This window comes from Ochotona curzoniae, unplaced genomic scaffold, assembly GCF_017591425.1.
Source record: "Ochotona curzoniae isolate NIBS_2020 unplaced genomic scaffold, NIBS_Ocur_1.0 contig_3819, whole genome shotgun sequence".
Taxonomy (NCBI): Eukaryota; Metazoa; Chordata; class Mammalia; order Lagomorpha; family Ochotonidae; genus Ochotona; species Ochotona curzoniae.
The window spans coordinates 857,038-877,287 of NW_024466004.1; the positions used below are offsets into that span (position 1 = coordinate 857,038).

The window sequence follows — 20,250 nt, forward strand, 5'->3', positions numbered from 1 at the left end:
CCGTCAGGCCATGTCAGGAGCGGGGTTCCCCAGGGAAGGCAGGCAATACGGACTCTGTTCAGCACTCATCTCACTCTCCCCTCACTCATCTATCTGCATTGAACCTCAGGATGCTCCAGGTCAGGTGACAGGTGACCGCTTGTTCACAGCAAGTGTGATTGGACTTAAATCGGTACAGTGCTGTTTCTGGCCCAGACCCTTGCTTGGGACTGAATTCCTTTCCGGGAGGTATGAGGGACGCCCAAGAAAACTGCTGGCTCTGTGAAGAAGGATGCAAACTGAGAACAGGCAGCAAAATTTAAAACTCCTCCACAATGTCTCCGCAAATGTCCAACATTCCATGACAGCTCTAGCAGATACACGGATTCTTGTAGTGGGAACGAAGAAAACAGCTTTTCAAAGTTTAGTATTTATTAGAATCCTTAAATAAAGAACTACGATTTTAGTTTCACATCTTGGCTATGTTTTGACAAAGGAGATGTCACTAGCGTTATAGCAACAATCTCCTGTCCCAAGCCAGGGATCAATCAGTGTCCCCCCCAACCTCCCACCCCCCCACAGCAAGACCCTTTTCAAGACACTTTCACTTCTCAACTAAACAACACAATTGGCAAATAAGCCAGCAGGAAACCTGCATCAGAAGCCAGTGAGGAGGTCCGCAGCCTGCCGTGGCGGGGCACACAGCTGCTCCGAGAAAGCATTCTGAGGCCTCTCGCCAGAGGACTGGACTTCGCATGTCCTGGTGGGAGCACGGTCGGCACCTCTGAGCATGTGCCCAGGTGTGACCCCAAGTGCTGTGATGTCACCACGTGAGCTCCCAGACCTGGTTCTACTCAGAAACTGGATCTGGTCACCAGGTGTGGGGAGCACAACCTCGCACACAGCTGATGCCTCCGTTCCGCACGGTGTGAGGCCTGCATGGACGAGAGCAGCGGCCGCTGGCAGCAGGAAGAAGCATTATGGAAAAGTTCCCAAAGCCACAGAACACAAGCTGGGCTTGATGCTCCGTCATCCCAGGAATCCAGCCGGAAGCCCACTGGCAACACAGCAGGCAGAATCCAACATCTAGCACTGCTATTCCGGATCCAGGCTGAGCCAACTGGTCTCTTCCTGTTTCTTCCTTGGCATGGAAAGCCAGCTGAGGGAAATGGCCGGGAGCCCTGGGAACATGAGGGTAGCTAGCGTGTCCTCACTGACTGGGGAAGGGCGGACTGGGAAACCTGCCTTGTCACTGCCTAGCCTCACACAATGAAAGGAATTGTGAGGTTCTCAATTTCAGAAATACACTGAATTAAAAAAGAAAAAAAAAAAACTTGAAAAATCAAACCACTAAGTTTCTCTTTCTAAAAGCATTTATTTACATATTATATGTTCAGAATATAATGTGTAGATAAATGCATCCTGCAGTGAAAATGACCACCTACAGGACCAGACAGCACACTACAGGACAAATTCTTGAAAAGTTCTCTCACATTGGTATCTTTTAATTAAAAAAAAAAAAAAAAATAAAAAGAATAAAAGAAAACTCTCTGGCCAGGACTGGGCTGAGGCCCACAGGAATACTGTGGAACGCAAGGTGGGGAGAGGCTGCTGGCCTTTCTTCCAGGCCTGCAGGGAGGGAGGGGGAGAGACAGAGCATGCACAAAGTACTTACACTTACAGACCCACCCCACCCCTGGAGAGAATGAGAAGCAGCCCCAGTGCTAACCCCGGCAGGCAGCAGCACCGCCAGGACCTCCTTCTCTGCTGCCCATCATGCCGTGTTAGAAAGAGGAGGCTGCGGAGGAAAGGTGGGAAGAGCCAGGGGGAGAGGGAAGATCCTCACTTCAGTCTAGTTTCCCACTTCCACTGCTCTTATGGGAGCCTTCAGTCATCTGATGCCTGACATGGAGCTCTGAGGGGAAACCGAGTACGTGGTGGCCACGACAGGGGTGCCATTGTTGGCAGAGTAGCCTTGCCTCAATGTCTCAAAATACGACGCCTGCACGGGCTTGTGACACTGCAGCACTTTGATGGCATCTTCTATTTTAAACCATTCCCGCTTCCTTCCTGTGGAGGAAGAAAGTGAAAGAAGTCAGCGCAGAAGAGAAAAAAAAGAGCAAGTTTCTCAGCCTAGAAGTTTGTGAAAATGTGCAGCAAGCCTTCTCCCACCCGAACCAGGACCCTGCAGCCCACCTGCGGGGCTCCACTGGGCTGTGTGACCCTGGGCAAACATCCAAGCTTCTCTGTGTCCCCGTTACTTTGCCTGGAGAACACAGATAACAGGCTGTGCTCCCTACAGGACGATCCTGAACTGCATCTGGCCCTGAACTGCATCTGGCAAACGGTATGCACTGCAAAGAGTTTGCATTTTAATTGTTAACTGTTTCTTTTTCACTTCATACTGTTTCCTTTTATTTTTCCCCCTCAAGATTGAGTCAGAAGCTTCTTCTGGGTCTCCCACATGGGTGCAGGGGACCAAAGCACTTGAGCCACTCTACACTCCTCTCCCATGTGCATTAGCAGGGAGCTGGACCAGAGGAAGAGCAGTTCGGGCCTGGCAAGATGGCTCAACTGGTTAATCCTCCCCTTGCCTGTGCCAGGATCCCATTTGGGCAGAGATTTGTGTCCCAGCTACTCTATTTCATCCAGCTCCCTGCTTGTGGCCTAAGAAAGCAGTGGAAGATGACCCAATGCCTTGAGACTCTGCACCTGTATTGGAGACCCAGAAAAAGCCCCTGGCTCCTGGCTTCCGGCTTCTGATTGGCTTAGTTCTGGCGATGGTAGCCACTTGGGGAGTGAACGAGAGGATAGAATATCTTTCTGTGTCTCCTTCCCTATAAATCTGCTTGTCCAATAAAAATAAATAAAACTTCAAAACCCAAAAAGAAGTGGAGCAGTTGGTATATGAACTGCGACCATACAGGATGCTGCCACTGCAGGTGGTGGCCTTACCCACCATACCACAGCAACAGTCCCTTCATTTTGTTTCTTAAGCAATATTCTATGTTATGAAAAATGTGACATTTAATAGCTACAGTAAGTACATCATAATATCTGGGGTGTCCTATCTTTGGACATCAGTCGTCTACAATTTGGTTATAATTTTAGCTTAAATAATATTATTTTAAAGAAAGTCTTGGGGCTGGCACTGTGGTTTAGTGAGCAAAGCCTCTACCTGCAGTGTTAACATTCCACAAGGGTACAGTTTCTAGTTCCCACTGCTCCACTTCCAAACCAGCTTCCTGCTAATTTGCCTGGGAAGACAGTGGAGGAACCCAACTGCTTGGGCTCCTGTGCCCACATGGGAAGGACAGAAGAATTTCCTAGCTTTGGCCTGACCCAGTCCTAGCCAAAGCAGCTATTCAGAGAATGAACCAATGAACAGATCTCTCTTTTCCTCTCTCTGTAACTCTGTCTTTCAAATAACATAACTTTTGTTGTTGTTGTTAAAGATTTATTCATTTGTATTGGAAAGGCAAAGTTACAGAGAGAGAAGGAGATACAGACAAAAAAAGATCTTTTGTTCACTGGCTCATTCTCCAAGTAGTCACAACAGCTGGAGTTGAGCCAATCCAAAGCCAGGACCCAGTAGCCTCTTCCAGGTCTCCCACATGGGTACAGGGTCCCAAGGCTTTGCGTCATTCTCTGCTGCTTTCCCAGGCCACAAGCAGGGAGCTGGATGGGAAGTGGAGCATCTGGTACATGAACCGGCACCATCTGGGATCCCAGGTGTGCAAGGTGAGGATTTACCCACTGAACCATTGCGCCAGGCCCAAATAACATAAATCTTTAAAAACAAAACAAAATTTTCTCCTTGCTTAATTTTTTTAAATTAAAAAAAAAAATTTAGATAAAGATCCCTACCATAACAGCTCAAAGAGTAACGCATCTGAAGGTTGGATGGCTCATATACGCACTGCTCACAGGCTTTCCTCAAGGGCCACAGCACTCATTTCCATTCATTTCAGGGCACCCCTAACAGCAATGCTACCTTTTACTACTGCTAATTCTCTAAAAAGATTTATTTATTTATTTGAAAGCATAGTGAGATAGAAAGAGAGTAACTGACTGATTTTCCATCCATTGTCTTATTCGTCAAGTGGCTGTAACCATCAGGGCTGGGCCAGGCTGAAGCTGGGAGCCAGGACCTGCATCTGTGTGTCCCAAGTGAGTGGCAGGAGTCTGAGCCCTTGGGTTATCCTCCACTGCCTTCCCAGAGTGGCTGGGACTCAAACCAGCCCTAAAATATGGAAATCTACCACTGTGAGATCCCATTTCTCAGTGGGCAAGGGGAATGCCAGCAAGGCCCTCTGGAAGCTGCAGTGGGCTTTTTTCTCACATTTTTGAAAAGATTTATTTTATTTTTATTGCAAAGTCAGATATACAGAGAGGAGGAGAGACAGAGAGGAAGATCTTCCGTCCAATGACTCGCTCCCCAAGAGACTGCAATGGCTGGTGCTGTGCTGATCCAAAGCCAGGAGCCAGGAACCTCTTCCGGGTCTCCCACATGGGTACAGGGTTTTAAGGCTTTGGGCTGTGCTCAAATGCTTTCCCAGGCTGCAAGCAGGGAGTTGGATGGGAAGTAGAGCTGCCGGGATTAGAACCAGCGCCCATATGGGATCCTTTAGATGCTAGGCCACCAGGCCAGATCCTATTTCTCACATTTTAAATTATTTCAGTTAGGGCAGCTCCCAGGGGTGGGAATACCAGCTGCAGGGCGAGTTTGGAGGTTACCAGAGCAACTGGCGCCTTCAAAGTCAGCCGGACAAGTGTGTGGCAGCCCGGCTACGTGCTTGAGCACAGGCCCACAGCTCACCTGCTGCCTGTCCTGGAGCCAGACTCAGCACATCCGTGCCAACTGCAGTTGTTTATGCATGCTACAGCACTGTTAGGTATAAAGTCCTGAGAAGAGCTATGAACTGTCCAGGTTAACAGTGGGAGGGAGACATGATGGCACAGCACACATGGACTGTGGCAGGGTTTTGTAAGCAAGTTTTATCTGCCTGCCAATCTGTCACAGGGATTATACTGCTCTAGAATATAATTTCACTCAGAGGCAAAAAAAAAAAAAAAAAAAAAATCACAACAGGAATCAAACATGAAACTTCCACCACTGCATGTTCACCAGACAGGCCCATAGCAGTGATCCAGGAGGAGAAAGCGGGGTGGCCCTACAGGGCAGCACCAAGGAGAAAATTGGACATGGCCTTTCTGACTTGGCCTCTACTGATCACCTCTAGGGGACGGAACTCATATCCCCAAACTGAAAGTTTCCTGTAACAATACGAGTTATGACCAGGGTCCTGCTCAGCCGGTGGCGGCCAAAGCCAAGGAGGGCCTGGTGGGGAGAGAGAAGGGACAGATGTAGAACCTTCCAGAGCTGAGCCAGGTGACAACAGGAACAAGCGCTCTCATTTCTCATGCGACATGTTTCCATTTGCTGACAATGTACCCAACCACAGCTTTGTTTCAAACAGCTCAAAATCCAAGTTTCTTAAGTTAAAAATTCATATGCCTGCTTCCTAAGACTCGGCCTGGTGTTATCTCCTACCGGGCTCCAGAGGATGCTCTAAGGTGCAGCAAAGGCTCCCAGGACTGGGATGTTCTCTGGCAACAACTTACCAATGTTCACAGAGTCCTCCCAGTCTTCCAGCACTTCTGTGACAATGAGGACATACACGTACGTCCTGTGCTTCCTCTCCTGGTTCTGAGAGGGCAAAGACAAGAAGAGCACAAGAGTTTTCCCTGGAGAGCTGAGATGACTTGCATGAAATCCACTCATGTGTGCTGTCCTTCGCTTAGGCACTGGGAGTCCTTTGGCTTGGTCTTATCCTACAATTGTGGTCTATTTACTCTTTTCGTGTTATTTGAGAGACAGGGTGACATATAATTGTCCCCTCACTGATTCTCTCTCCAAAGCCTGAAACAGCAGGGGCTGGACCAGCTTGAAGCCAGGTGTCCAGAGTTCAGTCTCAGGCCTGGCAGGGAGCCAAGGACTTTGGCTTTCCCTTGCCACCTTGTGGTATATGCCTCAGCAGGAAGCAGAAGCAGAGTAGCCAAGATGGGAACCAGGCACTGGCACACGGGATGCAAGCGTCCCAAGCAGTGATTACCAGCTGTGTCCAGCACTTGCCTCTCCTGGCCTACTTGAAGCCAACTGTATTTGAATTAATTTAGGGTGTATTCTAAAGCTGAGCTTTCATATTCGTTTTTTCCTTTTCTTTGCCTTAACTCCGACATCAAATGCCGTAACCTCTCAACAAGCAGCATGTAAACTAAACTGGACAGCGATGGGGACCGCATGGAGGCACTACACTGCTGGTGCGTCTGGGCTGATGAGCAGGGTGCCCCGCACACTGCCCTCCTTCCAACCTACTCTGTTCTTCATCCACTGTTTCACACCCCCTCACAGATGAGCTCCTTCTTATCCCACTCTTGGGACAGCTACATATGCTAAATTTCCTCTTTTCTCTACACTTACCTAGCTTTCCTTCCATTTTTGAGCAGAGAGAAAAGCAGGAATAGGGTAGTAAAATTCAAGGAAATCTTTAAAAGAGAGAATGTCATTTATTCTCTGCTTCTGCTGCTGTGTTTAGACAATCAGGTGAAACAGATTGCATAGTCCCTAATTAGGTTATTAATATTCCATTTTTAATCAAAGATTTTAAAAGACTTACCTCAAAAATTCCAACTAGTCTTCCCAATGTCCCTTTTACGCCAGCCTGAAAAAAATCAAAGGGAAAAATGAACACTCTGCTTGCTGGTTGCTTGTTGGCCTTGATGGGCGTCTTCCGGGGTAGTCTGTGGGACGGAGAACAAATGAGCACACACAGGGGGGCCACGGCACAGGTACGGCTCCCAGGGGGATCACTGGGCAGGGAGAACTCCTCACCTCTCTCCACCGCCATCCCGGCCATGATGCCAATAACCCTACCACCTAACCAGAACCTCAAACTGGCAATAGCGAACAAGATGGAAGGTAAATCCACAAGACCAAGATCCTTGCTGACTGGGTTCTGGCTGTCTGTTCCTTAGGTAGCAGGAGCCCAGGACCCTGTGGGTAACACAGGCACAGGCTACCAGGATGGAAATGCAGAGCTATCTCAGATGGAGAGTGAAGGGGCGACCTCAGCAGGTGTATTAACTCCTATAGGCCCTTGCATAGTTGTTTAGATGTGAGACTTCCTAATCCATTAAAGATGATTTCTTAAAAGAAAGAAAAAGGCCTGGCACAGTAGCCTAGCAGCTAAGGTCCTTGCCTTGCACGTGCCAGTATACAACATGAGCACGAGTTATAATCCCGGCTACTCCACTTCCCATCCAGCTCCCTGCTTGTGACCTGGGAAAGCAGTCAAGGATGGCCCAAAGCCTTGGACCCTGCCACCGTATGGGAGACCTGGAAGAGGCTACTGGCTCCTGGCTTTGAATTGGCACAGCTCTACCTGTTGCAGCTGCTTGGGCAGTGAATCACTGGATAGAAGATCTTCCTCTGTCTCTCTTCTCTGTATCTGCCTTACCAATACAAATAAATAAATCTATAAAAAAAAAAAAAAGAAAGAAGGTCCGGCACGATAGCGTAGTAAAGTCCTCGCCTTGCATGCGTTGGGATCCCATATGGGTGCCAGTTCTAATCCTGGCAGCCCCATTTCCCTTCCAGCTCCCTGCTTGCAGCCTGGGAAAGCAGCTCAGTATGGCCCAGGCCTTGGGACCCTGCACCCGCATGGGAGATCTGGATGAAGCTCCTGGCTTTGGATATGCTTAGTTTCGGCCCTTACGGTCACTTAAGGAGTAAATCAACAGACGGAAGATCCTGCTCTCTGTCTCTCCTCCTCTCTGTATATCTGACTTTGCAATAAAAATAAAGAAACCTTAAAAAAAAAAAAAAGCTTTGCTTTCACTGTATTTGAGAAGCATGGAGAGTAAGGTCTTTCAGGCACGGACTTGTTTCCCAAATGCCTATAGAACACAAGGATGTGCCAGGCCCATGCCAGGGCCCATGATGCCATCTGTTTCTCCCACTTGAAGGGAAGAGGCCTAAGGACTCCATATATCACCAGCTACCTCCCTGGGTGAGCATTAGCAGGAGGCTGGAATGGAAACAGGGGAGCTGGGATTGGAGCCAGGCACTGACAACGGATGTGGGTGGCCCAAGCAGAGATCTAACCAAATGCTTGCCCCTCTAACAGTCAAGAGACACGTAATAAAGATAATGGAAGCCGATTTAAAGCAGGCCCTTTTTTTGGCCAAGGGTTTATAAAATCATTCATGAGCCACAAAAATAATCAATTTTAAAAATTACCATGTCTGAACTGATTTAGTGAATTTTGAGTCCCAGCTGAGATTGCCTTAGCAGGGCCAGATGAAATGATTTTGCACGTCTTGTATGTTCCCCACACCTGATTTACGTGTTTATACTTCTGGGTGACTTATATATCCTGAAATTAATTTTTGCTAATTATCCCTCAAGGAATTCTGTTCCTTTCTTCTGCCACCATACCTGCTTTTTACTTCCTTTCTTTTTTTTTAATTTCTAAAGTTCGTATCAGTTCTTTATAACCATACTCTTGTGACTATGGTCCATTTTAATGGAAATATATACATTTTAAATTTAAATTGTTCCTAGAAAATAACTGTTTTTCACAGCCAGCTAAAGCCCTGGCTGGTGCAGGTGGGGGTCCCAACAGGGCCAAGGATAAACAAAGACTCAAAGAGGCCGTCACTTGTTGCTTCTGCAAAGGGGAAAGAACATTCTCTTGAGAAGCTAGTATTTTAAAAATCTATTTATTTATTTTTATTTGAAAGTCAGGGTTACAGAGAGACACAGAAATCTTGCATCTACAGGTTTATTTCCCAAATGGCTGCAATGGCTAAAGCCAGGAACCAGGAGCTTCATCTGGGTCTCCCACTTGAGTGCAGGGGCCCAAGATCTTGAGCCATCTTCTGCTGCTTTCCCACGCAGGAAGCTGGAGCAGATATGGAACAACTGGGACTCAAACTGGCTCCCATATAGGATGTCCATGCTGCAGGCAGAGGCTACAGCCACCACTTAATTGATTCACTCCCCAAGTGGCCACAATGGCCAGAGCTGAGTTGAATTGAAGCCAGGAGCCAGAAGCCTCTTCCAGGTCTCCCACGCAGGTGCAGGGTCCCAAGGCCTTGGGCCATACTCAACTGCTTTCCCAGGCTGCAAGCAGGGAGCTGGATGGGAAGTAGGGCTGCCAGGATTAGAACCTGCGCCCATATGGGATCCTGGCATGTGTAAGGCGAGAACTTTAGTCACTAGGTTATCATGCTGGGCCTTATTATTTCTTAAAGAAACTAAAAGTTCAGACAAGCAAATCATCTCTAAACTTTAAGGGTACAAATCAATTTAATATTATAACAATACTATGTAATTTTTAAAAAAACTTGTTTATTAACAGTAATTTCCACACTTGACACCGATACCTCTCTGTTTTCCTTTTGAGGACTTCTCTGCATGAAGCATACCAACTCTGGCGTAAAGTCCAGGATAAACTGAGGTTAGTGCATGGCTCAACAGGCCAACTCCTTTACTTGTAAGCACCAACATCCCATATGGGCGTCAGTTTGTGTCCCGGCTGCTCCACTTCCCATCCAACTCTCTGCTTGTGGTCTGGGAAAGCAGTTGAGTATGGCCCAAGGCCTTGTGACCCTGTACCTACATAAACCTCCAGACTCCTGCCTTAGGATCAGCTCAGTTCCGGCTGTTGTGGCCGCTTGGGGAGTGAATCAATGGACAGAAGATCTTCCTTTCTGTCTCTCCTCCTCTCTGTGTATCTGACTTTGTAATAAAAATGAAATAAATCTTAAAAAAAAATGTGATCAGACCAGTCATCCTAAAGTAAAAAGCAAAGAACTATTCTTATATTTAGCCGAGATTTGGGTGTGAGTGTTGTGGTACAGTGGGTCTTATAAGGCACTTTTGGGAAATGTTGACTCAGCTTCCAATCTGGCTTGCTCTGTCACCCACAAGGGCACCCCAAACAGGTGCCCCCTGATTTTGGCCAGGCCCAGGACTGGCTGTTGCAAGTATTAGGGAATGAACCAGCAGATCTGAGATCTGCTCTGCCTTCCAATTAGATGAAAATAAACATGGACACAACTTTGAGATTGAGTAGCTTCCTTAGGAAAGGCCCTCCGCTACTCAGAAGAGGACCTCACAGCACTGATGAAAGAACGTTCCGCACTGGTGGAGGTCCCCACGTCAGTGCTCTGAGTCATGACCCTGTGGCCCTTTGTGCAGCCTTCCTCTCCCAGCTCTCTTTGATTTGGCCTCAGGAAACCTGAGAGGGGGCTATATTTGTATCTCACATGATCCCTGCACACAGGGTGTCAGGCGCATATCCGACAGATACCTGGCTCCATCCGGTGGGGCTAAGGTATGATCTAGGGTACATATCAGGTTCAGTAAAGGAGGTATCCCGGGACAGGCCTTTTTTTCCCTTGAATTACAAAAGTAATTACAATTCAATCTCTGTGTCCAAAGCTCCTAATCTAGATAAAGAATTTTTATTTAAAACCTCTTCTTAGCTAGTAGTGCAAATTCTAAAGAAAGTACCTATTGTCTTTCATTATTCAGCAAGCTTTAAACTACGTTAGTTCTAGTACTTTTGGCCAAGTAAAAAATAACCTGAGTAATTGTCTGCTTACTAGAAAGAGAAAACAAAAGCTATTGTTTCTTTTTCTCTTTGAGGTGTTTTCCCAAGACAGAAATGCTTTCTGGGAGAGGTTGAACTCACCAGGGAGACGCCAACATTCCCATTCTTCCCTCTGGTTATTTCCCCAAGTGTGCACATGCTCAGGCACTGGCATTCATCTAACATTTTTTGTCTTTTTGGTTTTTGTTTGTTTTGACAAAGTTACAGAAAGAAAGACACAGAACAGAGAGAAGAGAGAGAGGAGAGGTAGGGAGATATCTTCCATCTACCGGTTCATTCTCCAAATGGCCACAATGGTCAGAGCTGAGTCAAATCGAAGCCAAGAGCTTTTTCTGGGTCTCCCACGTGGGCACAGGGATTCAAGGCTTTGGGATGTCCTCCATTGTTTTCCCAGGCCACAAGCAGGGAGCTGTGTGGAAAGTGGAGCAGCTGGCACACGAACCCCTGCCTACATGGGATGCCAGTGCTGGTACGTGCAAGATTAGCCCATAAGCCACTGCGCTGGTCCCAACTGATGGTTCCTGAGGCTGGTTCTCAAGAGAACTATACAACACAAAGCCTAGAGGCCTGTCAGATGAGCCCTAGGGCCTGCTACCTTAGGAAATAAGATTTCAGTCCATGGTCGACGTTCTGGCAAAGACAGGTGCCTCGCCACAGGGAAAATCATACCTGAGCTGGGCGCCATGAATCCCACTGCCCTCTGTAACTTTTGGGACCCACTTCTGGGTCCCTGGCTCCTGACAGGATGTCTCTTGGGGACCTCTGAGAAAGATTTCTCACCATGATAAAGAGACTGTAACAAACAGAAACCCTACATTTATTGGTCACATAGGAAGTAAAACCTGAAGCTGCTGCAGGGGTCCGGTGCTCAGGAGGGGAAGGCCATAGGCCGCTAAGACACTCAGATTGTGCTTGGTTGCTGCTGCTGCTGCTGCTGCTGCTGCTGCTGCTACCGCAGCAAAAATCTCTTTGGTCAAGATTATTTATTTTTATTGGAAAGGCAGATTTAAAGGGAGAAAGACAGGGAAGGTCTTCCATCCACTGGTTTACTCCCCAAATGACTGTAACAGCCAGAGCCAAGGCAATCCCAAGCCAGAAGCTACGAGTTTCTCCCTGGTCTCCCCCATGGGTGTAGGGTCCCAAGGCTCTGGGCCGTCCTCTGCTGCTTTCCCAGGCCACAAGCAGGAAGCTGGGTGGGAAGTGGAGAAGCCAGGACATGAACTGGCACCCATATGGGATCCCAGTACCCAAGACAAATAAATATTAAAAAGTATAGAGAGATGTAGGCAGAGAGAGACAGAGAGGCACAGAGTGAGTGAGAAAGAATCTTCCACTGATGGTAATGGCTGAGCTTGGCCAGTCTGAACTGTAGTCTCTGGGTTTCCCATGTGATGCAGGGGCTTAAGCATTGGGTCATGCTCTATTGCCTTCCCAGGCTATCAGCAGGGAGGTGGATCAGAATTTGAATATCCCATATGGACGCCATACTGTAGGTAGTGGCTTAACCTACTATATCACCATGCTGACTCCTTCCCTGATTTAAAAAGCAGCTCCTTGAGGAAGATCCAGTATCTCAAGCCAGCTATAGCACTGTATACAAGCTTCTTCTATGAAAGCAACAAACTCACTTCTAAAAGGAGCTCAGGGGAACAGTGCCAGTGCAAGGGTCTGTATGAGGAAGACCCCAGAACAAAACACGACGTGCAATGCATGAACTGTCAGGCACCCACCAAGTCAGGCAATTAATGACTGAAGACAGAAAGAGACGGGAAGTATAATCAAACCACAGGACTTTTGTTGTAAATTTTTTTTTTAAATGAAATGCTTAAAACTTAAGAAAAAAAGAGAATAAACATTCATATTCCCACCAGCCAGTGCTGTTAAATATTAATGTATCAATTTGCATTCTTTATTTTAAAAAAAGATTTATTTTATTTATTTGAAAGCCAAAATTACAGAGAGACAGAGACAAAGAGATTTCCATCTGTTGACTTACTCCTCAAATGGGTACAATGGTGGTGGGTACAAACGGCCAGGCTGGCACAGGAGCGAGCATCTTCTGGGTCTCCTACGTGGGTACAGGGACCCAAGAACATCCATCCTCCCCTGCTGCTTTCCTAGGTACATTAGCAGGGAGTGGCATTGGAAGTGGAACAGCTGGGACACAAACCATGCCCAAATGGGGATGCCAGCAATGTAGGCTGCAGCTTTACCTGTTAAGCCACAGCACCAGTTCGTGATCTATCTTAATTCTAAACCACTTAGGATTACTATGTTCAAAACCCAATGGTTTTGAAAGCTTCATTTCTTGTTAATTTAAAACTACCAATTAGTTGAGTTTAACTGTAGCCAAGTTATTTATTACAATTTAATCCCAAATTCTGGTTATTTTTTTTCCCCTTTCCTCTCTCTCTTTTTACCAACGCACATGGAATCCATCCCTTGGATGTCTTCCTGGGCAGCCAGGTCTGTGCTCACGTGCTGTGGGGGCAGCTGTGAGCAGCCCCTCTGCCAGACTGTCAGACTCCACTCAATCCCATGGCTATTAGAAGGTTTCTAGGGTGAGAGCTGCGTTTATTATTTGCTAAAGCCACTGTGAATTGACCAGCGTCAACGGAAAGTAAGCTGTGAATATACTTCCTAATGACTGAACCTTCTTTCCTGGAATGTGGAGCTGGATGGGAAAGCAAATACAAATGTTTTGGAAGACTCTTCTGGACTCAATTCATTTAGCAGAAGGTGACTGGCTCCTCGCCCAGTAACTCGGCCTCCATTCAGGGTTCCAACACAAGCCAGTTCAAACACAATACCATATTCACTAACAGGGCAGATCTTAATCTCTATACTTAGCCACTAAAATAACTGTTTGTCAGTGGGTGGCGTTCAATTATGTGTGATCACACAGCAAAGCTGAGTAAAAAGATATTATAGTTGAAAGATAATTTAGGATTAGTTATTTACACTAAAAGTCTGTTAGGCTAGGCTCTTACTGGATTTAAAATATGCATTATTTTACAAGAGTGATTCTCAAATTCTGCTAATAAAGATAAATCACGGATAAAAATAACAGAATTAAAATATGGCCTATCTGCAACATGTGGAGAACAAGATACCCTTGGTTGAGTATTAGAAAATTAGCTTAAAAAAGAAGCAACATATTTATACCATTACTTAGAGTAAAAAAAAAAAAAAAGAGATCTGACTGTGAAATTTCTGAAATATAGCAAAATATGTGGCAGACTGATTCTAAATATTATCTTTTTCCTGGCATCTCAGTAAAGTGAGAGCAGATTTAGGGGGGAAAAAAAGCAAAAAGCAAAGAAAACTAAATCAGAGAATGCTCATTTTAAGGCAAAAAAAGGAGGGCAATGTTGTGAGGTAACAGCGGGATAAAGCACAGCTTCCAGGGCCCACATTCCATATCTGAGGACCTTGTGGGTTCTGGTTTCTCTGCTTTTGGTCCAACTTCCTGCATCTGCATCCTGGGAGGCAGCAGGTGACTCAACTCCTGGGTTTTTGCCACCCACACTGCAGACCCAGTCCTGGACTGACCCAAGCACTGACTGTTGTGGGCTTTGGGGAGTGAACCAGTTGATAAAGATGAAGATTTCTCTCTCTCTCTGCCAAGTAGATGAAAAGATAAAAATTAACAAAAGTACAAAAGTCATAAAAAGCATGGAAAATGAAAACAGGGACAAAGACAGATAATGAACACAAAACAGCAGGTATTATTAATCTAACTTTATCAATAACCACTTTAAACATCAGTACCTAAAGATAATAAATGATAGAATCTATGACAGTGGATTGAAAAGATTCATCTCTAAATATTATCTACATAAATTCACTCTAAATATAAAAACACGTACATATTAAAAGCAGGAATAGCTATATTAATTTCAGACAGCAGACCTCAAAGCAAATAAAGTTATCAGGGTCTGGCACAGTAGCCTAGGTACTCAAATCCTCGCCTTGCATGCACTGGGATACCATATGGGTGACAGTTCATATCCTGGCAGCTCCACTTCCCATCACGCTCCCTGCTTGTGACCTGGGAAAGCAGTCGAGGACAGCCCAGAGCCTTGGGACCCTGCACCCGCGTGGGAGACCTGAAGAAGTTCCTGGCTCCTGGCTTCAGATCGCCTGAGCTCTGGCTATTGTGGCTATTTTGGGAGTGAATCAGCAGATGGTAGGTCTTTCTGTGATCCTGCTATTCTAACAAAACTTAACAGTTCTTAAAAAACATTACCTAACAATAGCACAGCAAAATGCACGAGATAAAACTTGATAGAAATGCCAAAAGCAGCAGAAGAATCTACTATTGTCAACGGATACTTCAGTATCCATCTCTCAGAATAGGACATACTGAGGATAGAAAACCAACTGACTATAAACGGCATCCTCAGACTTCACCACTCAACAACAGCAAATACACCTTCTTATGCTTACATGTAATATTCATCAAGACATATCACCTGAACCATAACACACCCTATCAAACTTAAAATAGAAATCGCATGATATAATCCCTCAGACCACAATAGTAATTAAACTAGAACTCAACAACAGAAAGACAACTGGAAACTCCAAAGATATTCGGATATGAAATGATACAAGTTTAGGGCCTGGTGTGATAGCTCAATTGGCTAACTCTACTTCCAAGCATCAAGATATCATATGGGTGCCGGTTTGTGTCTCAGCTGCTCCACTTCCCATCCAGTTTGCTGCTTATGGCCTGGGAAAACAGGGCAGGATGACCTGAACCTTTGGGATGGGATCCTGCACTTGCAGGGGAAACTCAGGAGAAATTCTGGATAGGCTCAGCTCTGGCCACGGTGGCCACTTGGGGAATGAAGCAGTGGATGGAAGATCTTGCTTTCTGTCTCTCCTCTTTGTAAATCTGGCTTTCCAATTAAAAAAAAAAAAAGTACATTTTAATAAAAGCCCATAAAAAACACATGTTTAAGTAGCAAACAAATCAAAGCAGAGATATTAAGGAAAATCTATTGCAAAAGTAGTGCTTAGAGGGGAACTTGCAGCATCAAATTTATGCATTGGAAAACAGAGAAGATCTAAGGTCAATAACTTTAATAAGACAGGGGTGGGGGAAGCTGGGCATCATCTCTAATGTGCTTCTCAACATTCTCAACAATGTGCTTCCGTGACCCATAAAAATAAACTCCACCTAATATCACAATCCCTATATAGACAGGCACACCCTCTCAGCATCTCAAGTCTCCAGATCTGCTGGTGATGTTCTCCTTCAGCTGTGCACCCAGAAAACTCTGCTTGTCTCACAGCTATAAACAAATGATTATCTTTCAGATGTAACAAATCTCAGTTAAAACATGTCACAGAGGGGAGCAGAGTTATGGTCAGTAAGCCACCATCTCCAATGCCAGCATCCCACATGGCACCGTTTTGTGTTTCAGCTGTTGCAATTCCCACCCAGCTCTCTGTTAATGACCTGGGAAAGCAATAGAAGATGGCTCAAGTGTTTGGAACCTTGCTACCTACATGCAGACCCAGACACGATGAACCCAGATGAAGCTTCAGACTCATGGCTTCAACCATGTTACATGGCTTCACTGGCTGTTACAACCACCTGGGGAGTGAACCAGCTGATAGAAGCTCTCTAACTCTTCCTCTAATTAATAAATAATTTTAAAAAGAAAAAGAAAAACTCAGGGAGAGCACTGAACCCATTAGTTAGATGTGCAATTTTCTCTTCTACAACTGTCTGCATCCCTATTCTTAAAGCTACACAAAAAAGCTTAGTCCTTTGAAGAATGTTCTTATGGCTTACTCTGAAATCCAAACAATACCTGTTCTAAGCCTGGTGAGGAGCCATCCCAAGCCTCTCACCTAACAGAATGGCATCCCGGGCTGCCTTCTGATAACACCTCAACACAGTGGTCAAAAGGACAAGCATGGAGCTACATAAATGAACCCCTCAGTGGCATTCAGAAAGGCTCCGGACAACTCTCACTTAAGCGGAAGGACAGGGCTGCTTGACAGTCTCTCCTGAACAAGCAAGAATGGTGGGAGGACAGCCGAAGCATGACACTTCATGCCAGATGCAAATGTTTGGACCTACTACTTAAAGTGTAAGTAAATAAGTAAGTAGGCACTGCATTGCTAGAAATAGCTAATTTCCCATGACATTTCTTCAGCAATTAAAGGAGCTTAACATCCAAACCATTAGGAAAAAAACAGTCAATCAACTTCTCTCCTGCAGACTCATGATCTAACACTGCTTGTCTAACCCTGGGGTTGAGGGCAGCAGGAGCAGCATTACAGAGGCCCCAGATGGATGAGGCTTGGTTCTAGAGGTGTACCAAGGAAGTGACCAGGATGGCCATAGCACAGCGAGAAAGAGGAGTGAGAGAGAGTGTGCAGGGAGCCAGGTCTCGGGCCAGCTAAGTGCTTCAACTTAGAAACCCTCCTGGGAACACGACCAGACCTGGTTTCTTTTAACAGGATTATTCTACCTGCTGGGAGAAGAATCAAGGTGAGGTGCTGGTGGCTTGGATCAAGATGACAGTGACAGAGATGGTGAGCAGAGGTCTGATTCTGGCTATTTGTACTCTGAGGGGAGAGTCCACAGCACTAACTGATGAAGTAGGTATTGAATGTAAGACAAGGGAAAAATGAAGGTCAACGTTGCCATTTACTGAATGGGAAGACTGCTCGACAGGTTTGGGGCAGGAATGAATCCAGGCTTACACACATTGAGTTTCAGATGCCCAAGTGGGCTGGTTCAGGGAAGCTGTGGTTTTGGGAATCAAAGAATCCTCAATCCATCTGCCTCCTCACACACTAAACTTCTCATCTACAAGATTTAAAGCCTTGAGACTAAGTGAGGTCACCAAAGAATAAATGAGACAAAGGGCTGAAATTCTAGGGCATCCAACATTTAGAGGTTGACAAGTGGGGAGGAATAAGAAAATTCAGATGCAGGACAAAAATCAGCAAAGTACAGAGTACTGGAAACCTAACAGAAAAAGTTACTCAACATTTGCTCTTTCCAACACAATTTTGCTTCCAGTCTTTCACTCATTGGACTTAGAATCCAGACTATAGAGCACAGTGGAACTTTGAGTTCCTGTTCCAGGAAAAATGAGACAATTAACATTGTTTAAAGTTTTATTACGTAGCAATAGATGACATATAGTTTAAAAAATGTCAGCACCCCCAACAAAAGAAGTAACATAAAATGAATACCACAAAAGGCAGGTGTTAGGCCTAGCAGTTAAATCATAGGTCAGGATGGCATGCCTCCTGGCAGAGCCCTGGGTCTCACTGTAGGCTCTCTCCTGACTCCAGCTTCCCGCTAAGGCCGAGGCTGAAGCAGCGGGGATGGCACCCAAGTAACCAGATTCCTGCCTCACGTGGGAGACCTGGATTACATTCCTGCCTCCTGCTTCTCTGTGGGCGTTTGGGAATGAACCAAAGGATATGAGCTCATGTATCTCTTTCTGTCTCCCTTCCTCTGTCTCTCAAGGAAAGAAATCAAAATTAAACAGCAGCAACAGCAGCAATATTCCTTCATTCTCAAGGTGAGTGGCACATCTGATCATCTACAGGGACTGTTCAAGTCAGGTATCCCTTACCTTTTAAAGATTAATGTCATCTGAAAACATTAAAAAAAATAATTCACTGATTCCCATGAAGTGTCCCTTTGACCCTATCTCACCAAACAGTTTAATTTAAAACAGAAACAAAACAAAACAAAAAACTTCAAGAGCAGCAAGATCAGGTTTCAAAGCTGAAAGCAAACTTGTACCAAATGCCAAAAACAAGACAAAACAAAACTCCAAAGTTTTGACATATGCCTTCAGAGAAAGCTATGCTTTCATTTATCCTTGTATCAAAGAAGACAGGGCCTGGTGTGATGGCTCAATTAGCTACTCCTCCCCTTGCAAGTGCCAGGATTCCACTTCCCATCCAGCTCCCTGCTTGCGGCCTGGGAAAGCAGAGGAAGACGGCCCAAAGCTTTGGGACCCTACACCTGCGTGGGAGATCCAAAGGCTCCTGGCTTCGGACTGGCGCAGCAATGGCCATTGCAGTCACTTGGGGAGTGAATCACTGGATGCAAGATCTTCCTCTCTGTCTCTCTTCCTCTCTGTATATCTGACTTTGCAATTAAAATATATTAAAAAGAAAGTTCTAGTATTCTGTATTTTTTAAAATACTTTACATGAAAGTTAAGTAAGAGGGAAATACAGAAACAGAGATCTTCCATCCACCACAAATGGCAGCCAAGAGTTTCTTTTACGTCTCCTACATTGGGGCAGGAGCCCAAGGATTTGGGCCATCTTCCGCTGCTTTCCCAGGCCATAAGTAGGATTGATTTTTGTGGTTTTTTGTTTGTTTGTTTGTTTTCCCCCATAAGCTGAGCATCACATGCGGTTCCCATATGGATGCCAGCACTGCTGGCAGAGGATTAACTTGCTAAGCCATTGTGTCAGCACCACAGCACTGGCTCCCATACATCTCATTTTAAAAACAGTTATCACACTTGTCATTTAACTACCTATCTTAGACTTTTCATGCTGGGATACACAGCTTTCCTGTATTATGTTTAAACTGCTAGACAATAACACATAATATGAATATGTTGTAACAGACAGTATAATCTTCCCGCTGATGGTAATTTAGATTATTTCTACTTTTTTGCTATTACAAAGTTGTGACAGACCTCTTGCACAAATTTGTTTATGTCCATGACAAGCATTTCTTAACAGATACTTCGAAGTGAAAATGCTAGGATGAGATGTAACGAGAAGCAGCCGAGGCTACACTATGACAGGAGATGGGGTCTTACGGGAGAGCATAATGAAGCCCCTCTTTCATACTATGTATAGTGCATCTTCCAGCTCACTTTTCTATCTGACATTTGAGAAGCTGACAGTTGAGAAGGCAAAAAATTCACATAAAAGGAAATATCAAATGTTACCAGTAGTGAGAACAGAAAATTTAAATACTGTTCCTTTCCTGTTGTTAGAATGTACACTGAATAAAAATTTAAAGCAAAGTATGTATAACTGAAACTTACATGGCAGGATGATGGGATAAGCACTTAGTGGCCTGGGAATTGAGAAGACTTCTGAATGGTGGCTGGACTGCAAACTCAAGCAAGGCCTCCATGAAACAAGGGAAAGGGCAGCCTTGCTCGCCACCTCACCAAATAGAAGACAAACTACAACACAGTTAACAAAGAAAAGCTTACTGACACCCTCCTGCTGAGAAGTATTTTCTCATCTACTACCATTCAGACTGATCCAGATTAGATCTTTAAACCATCTGAATTAGCATAAAAAACTAAGCCAGTCTATTCTCTCAGTACCCCTCCCTAAAGCCCATGGGTCCACATTAAATAATTTAGGATCCATTCTCAGGCTCCACAATGTCCCTTGATAATCTTGGTGTTTCCATTCTAACCTGACTCTGTTTTATTTTACCATGAACATGTGCTAGAGGCCAAATTAAACTTCACCGGCAGACACCAGTTTAGAACACTACATTTAACAACTCTTAATTTCTCTACTAGATGATACAACAAATGATATTACTTTTAAAAGATATC

The 20,250-nt window shown here is 45.2% G+C and overlaps 1 protein-coding gene across 1 annotated transcript in view; it reads right to left on the minus strand.

Moving 5' to 3' along the window:
* Positions 1 to 393: 393 nt before the first annotated feature.
* Positions 394 to 20,250, minus strand: part of LOC121158500 (diphosphoinositol polyphosphate phosphohydrolase 1) — a 76,685-nt gene continuing 56,828 nt past the window's right edge. Inside the window, exons 3-5 of the mRNA XM_040983217.1 lie at positions 6,660 to 6,704; positions 5,605 to 5,689; positions 394 to 2,049 (exon numbers count right to left, since the gene is read on the minus strand). Coding sequence (XP_040839151.1) covers positions 1,871 to 2,049; positions 5,605 to 5,689; positions 6,660 to 6,704 — 309 coding nt within the window. The 3' untranslated portion in view covers positions 394 to 1,870. The remainder of the gene's footprint in view (positions 2,050 to 5,604; positions 5,690 to 6,659; positions 6,705 to 20,250) is intronic.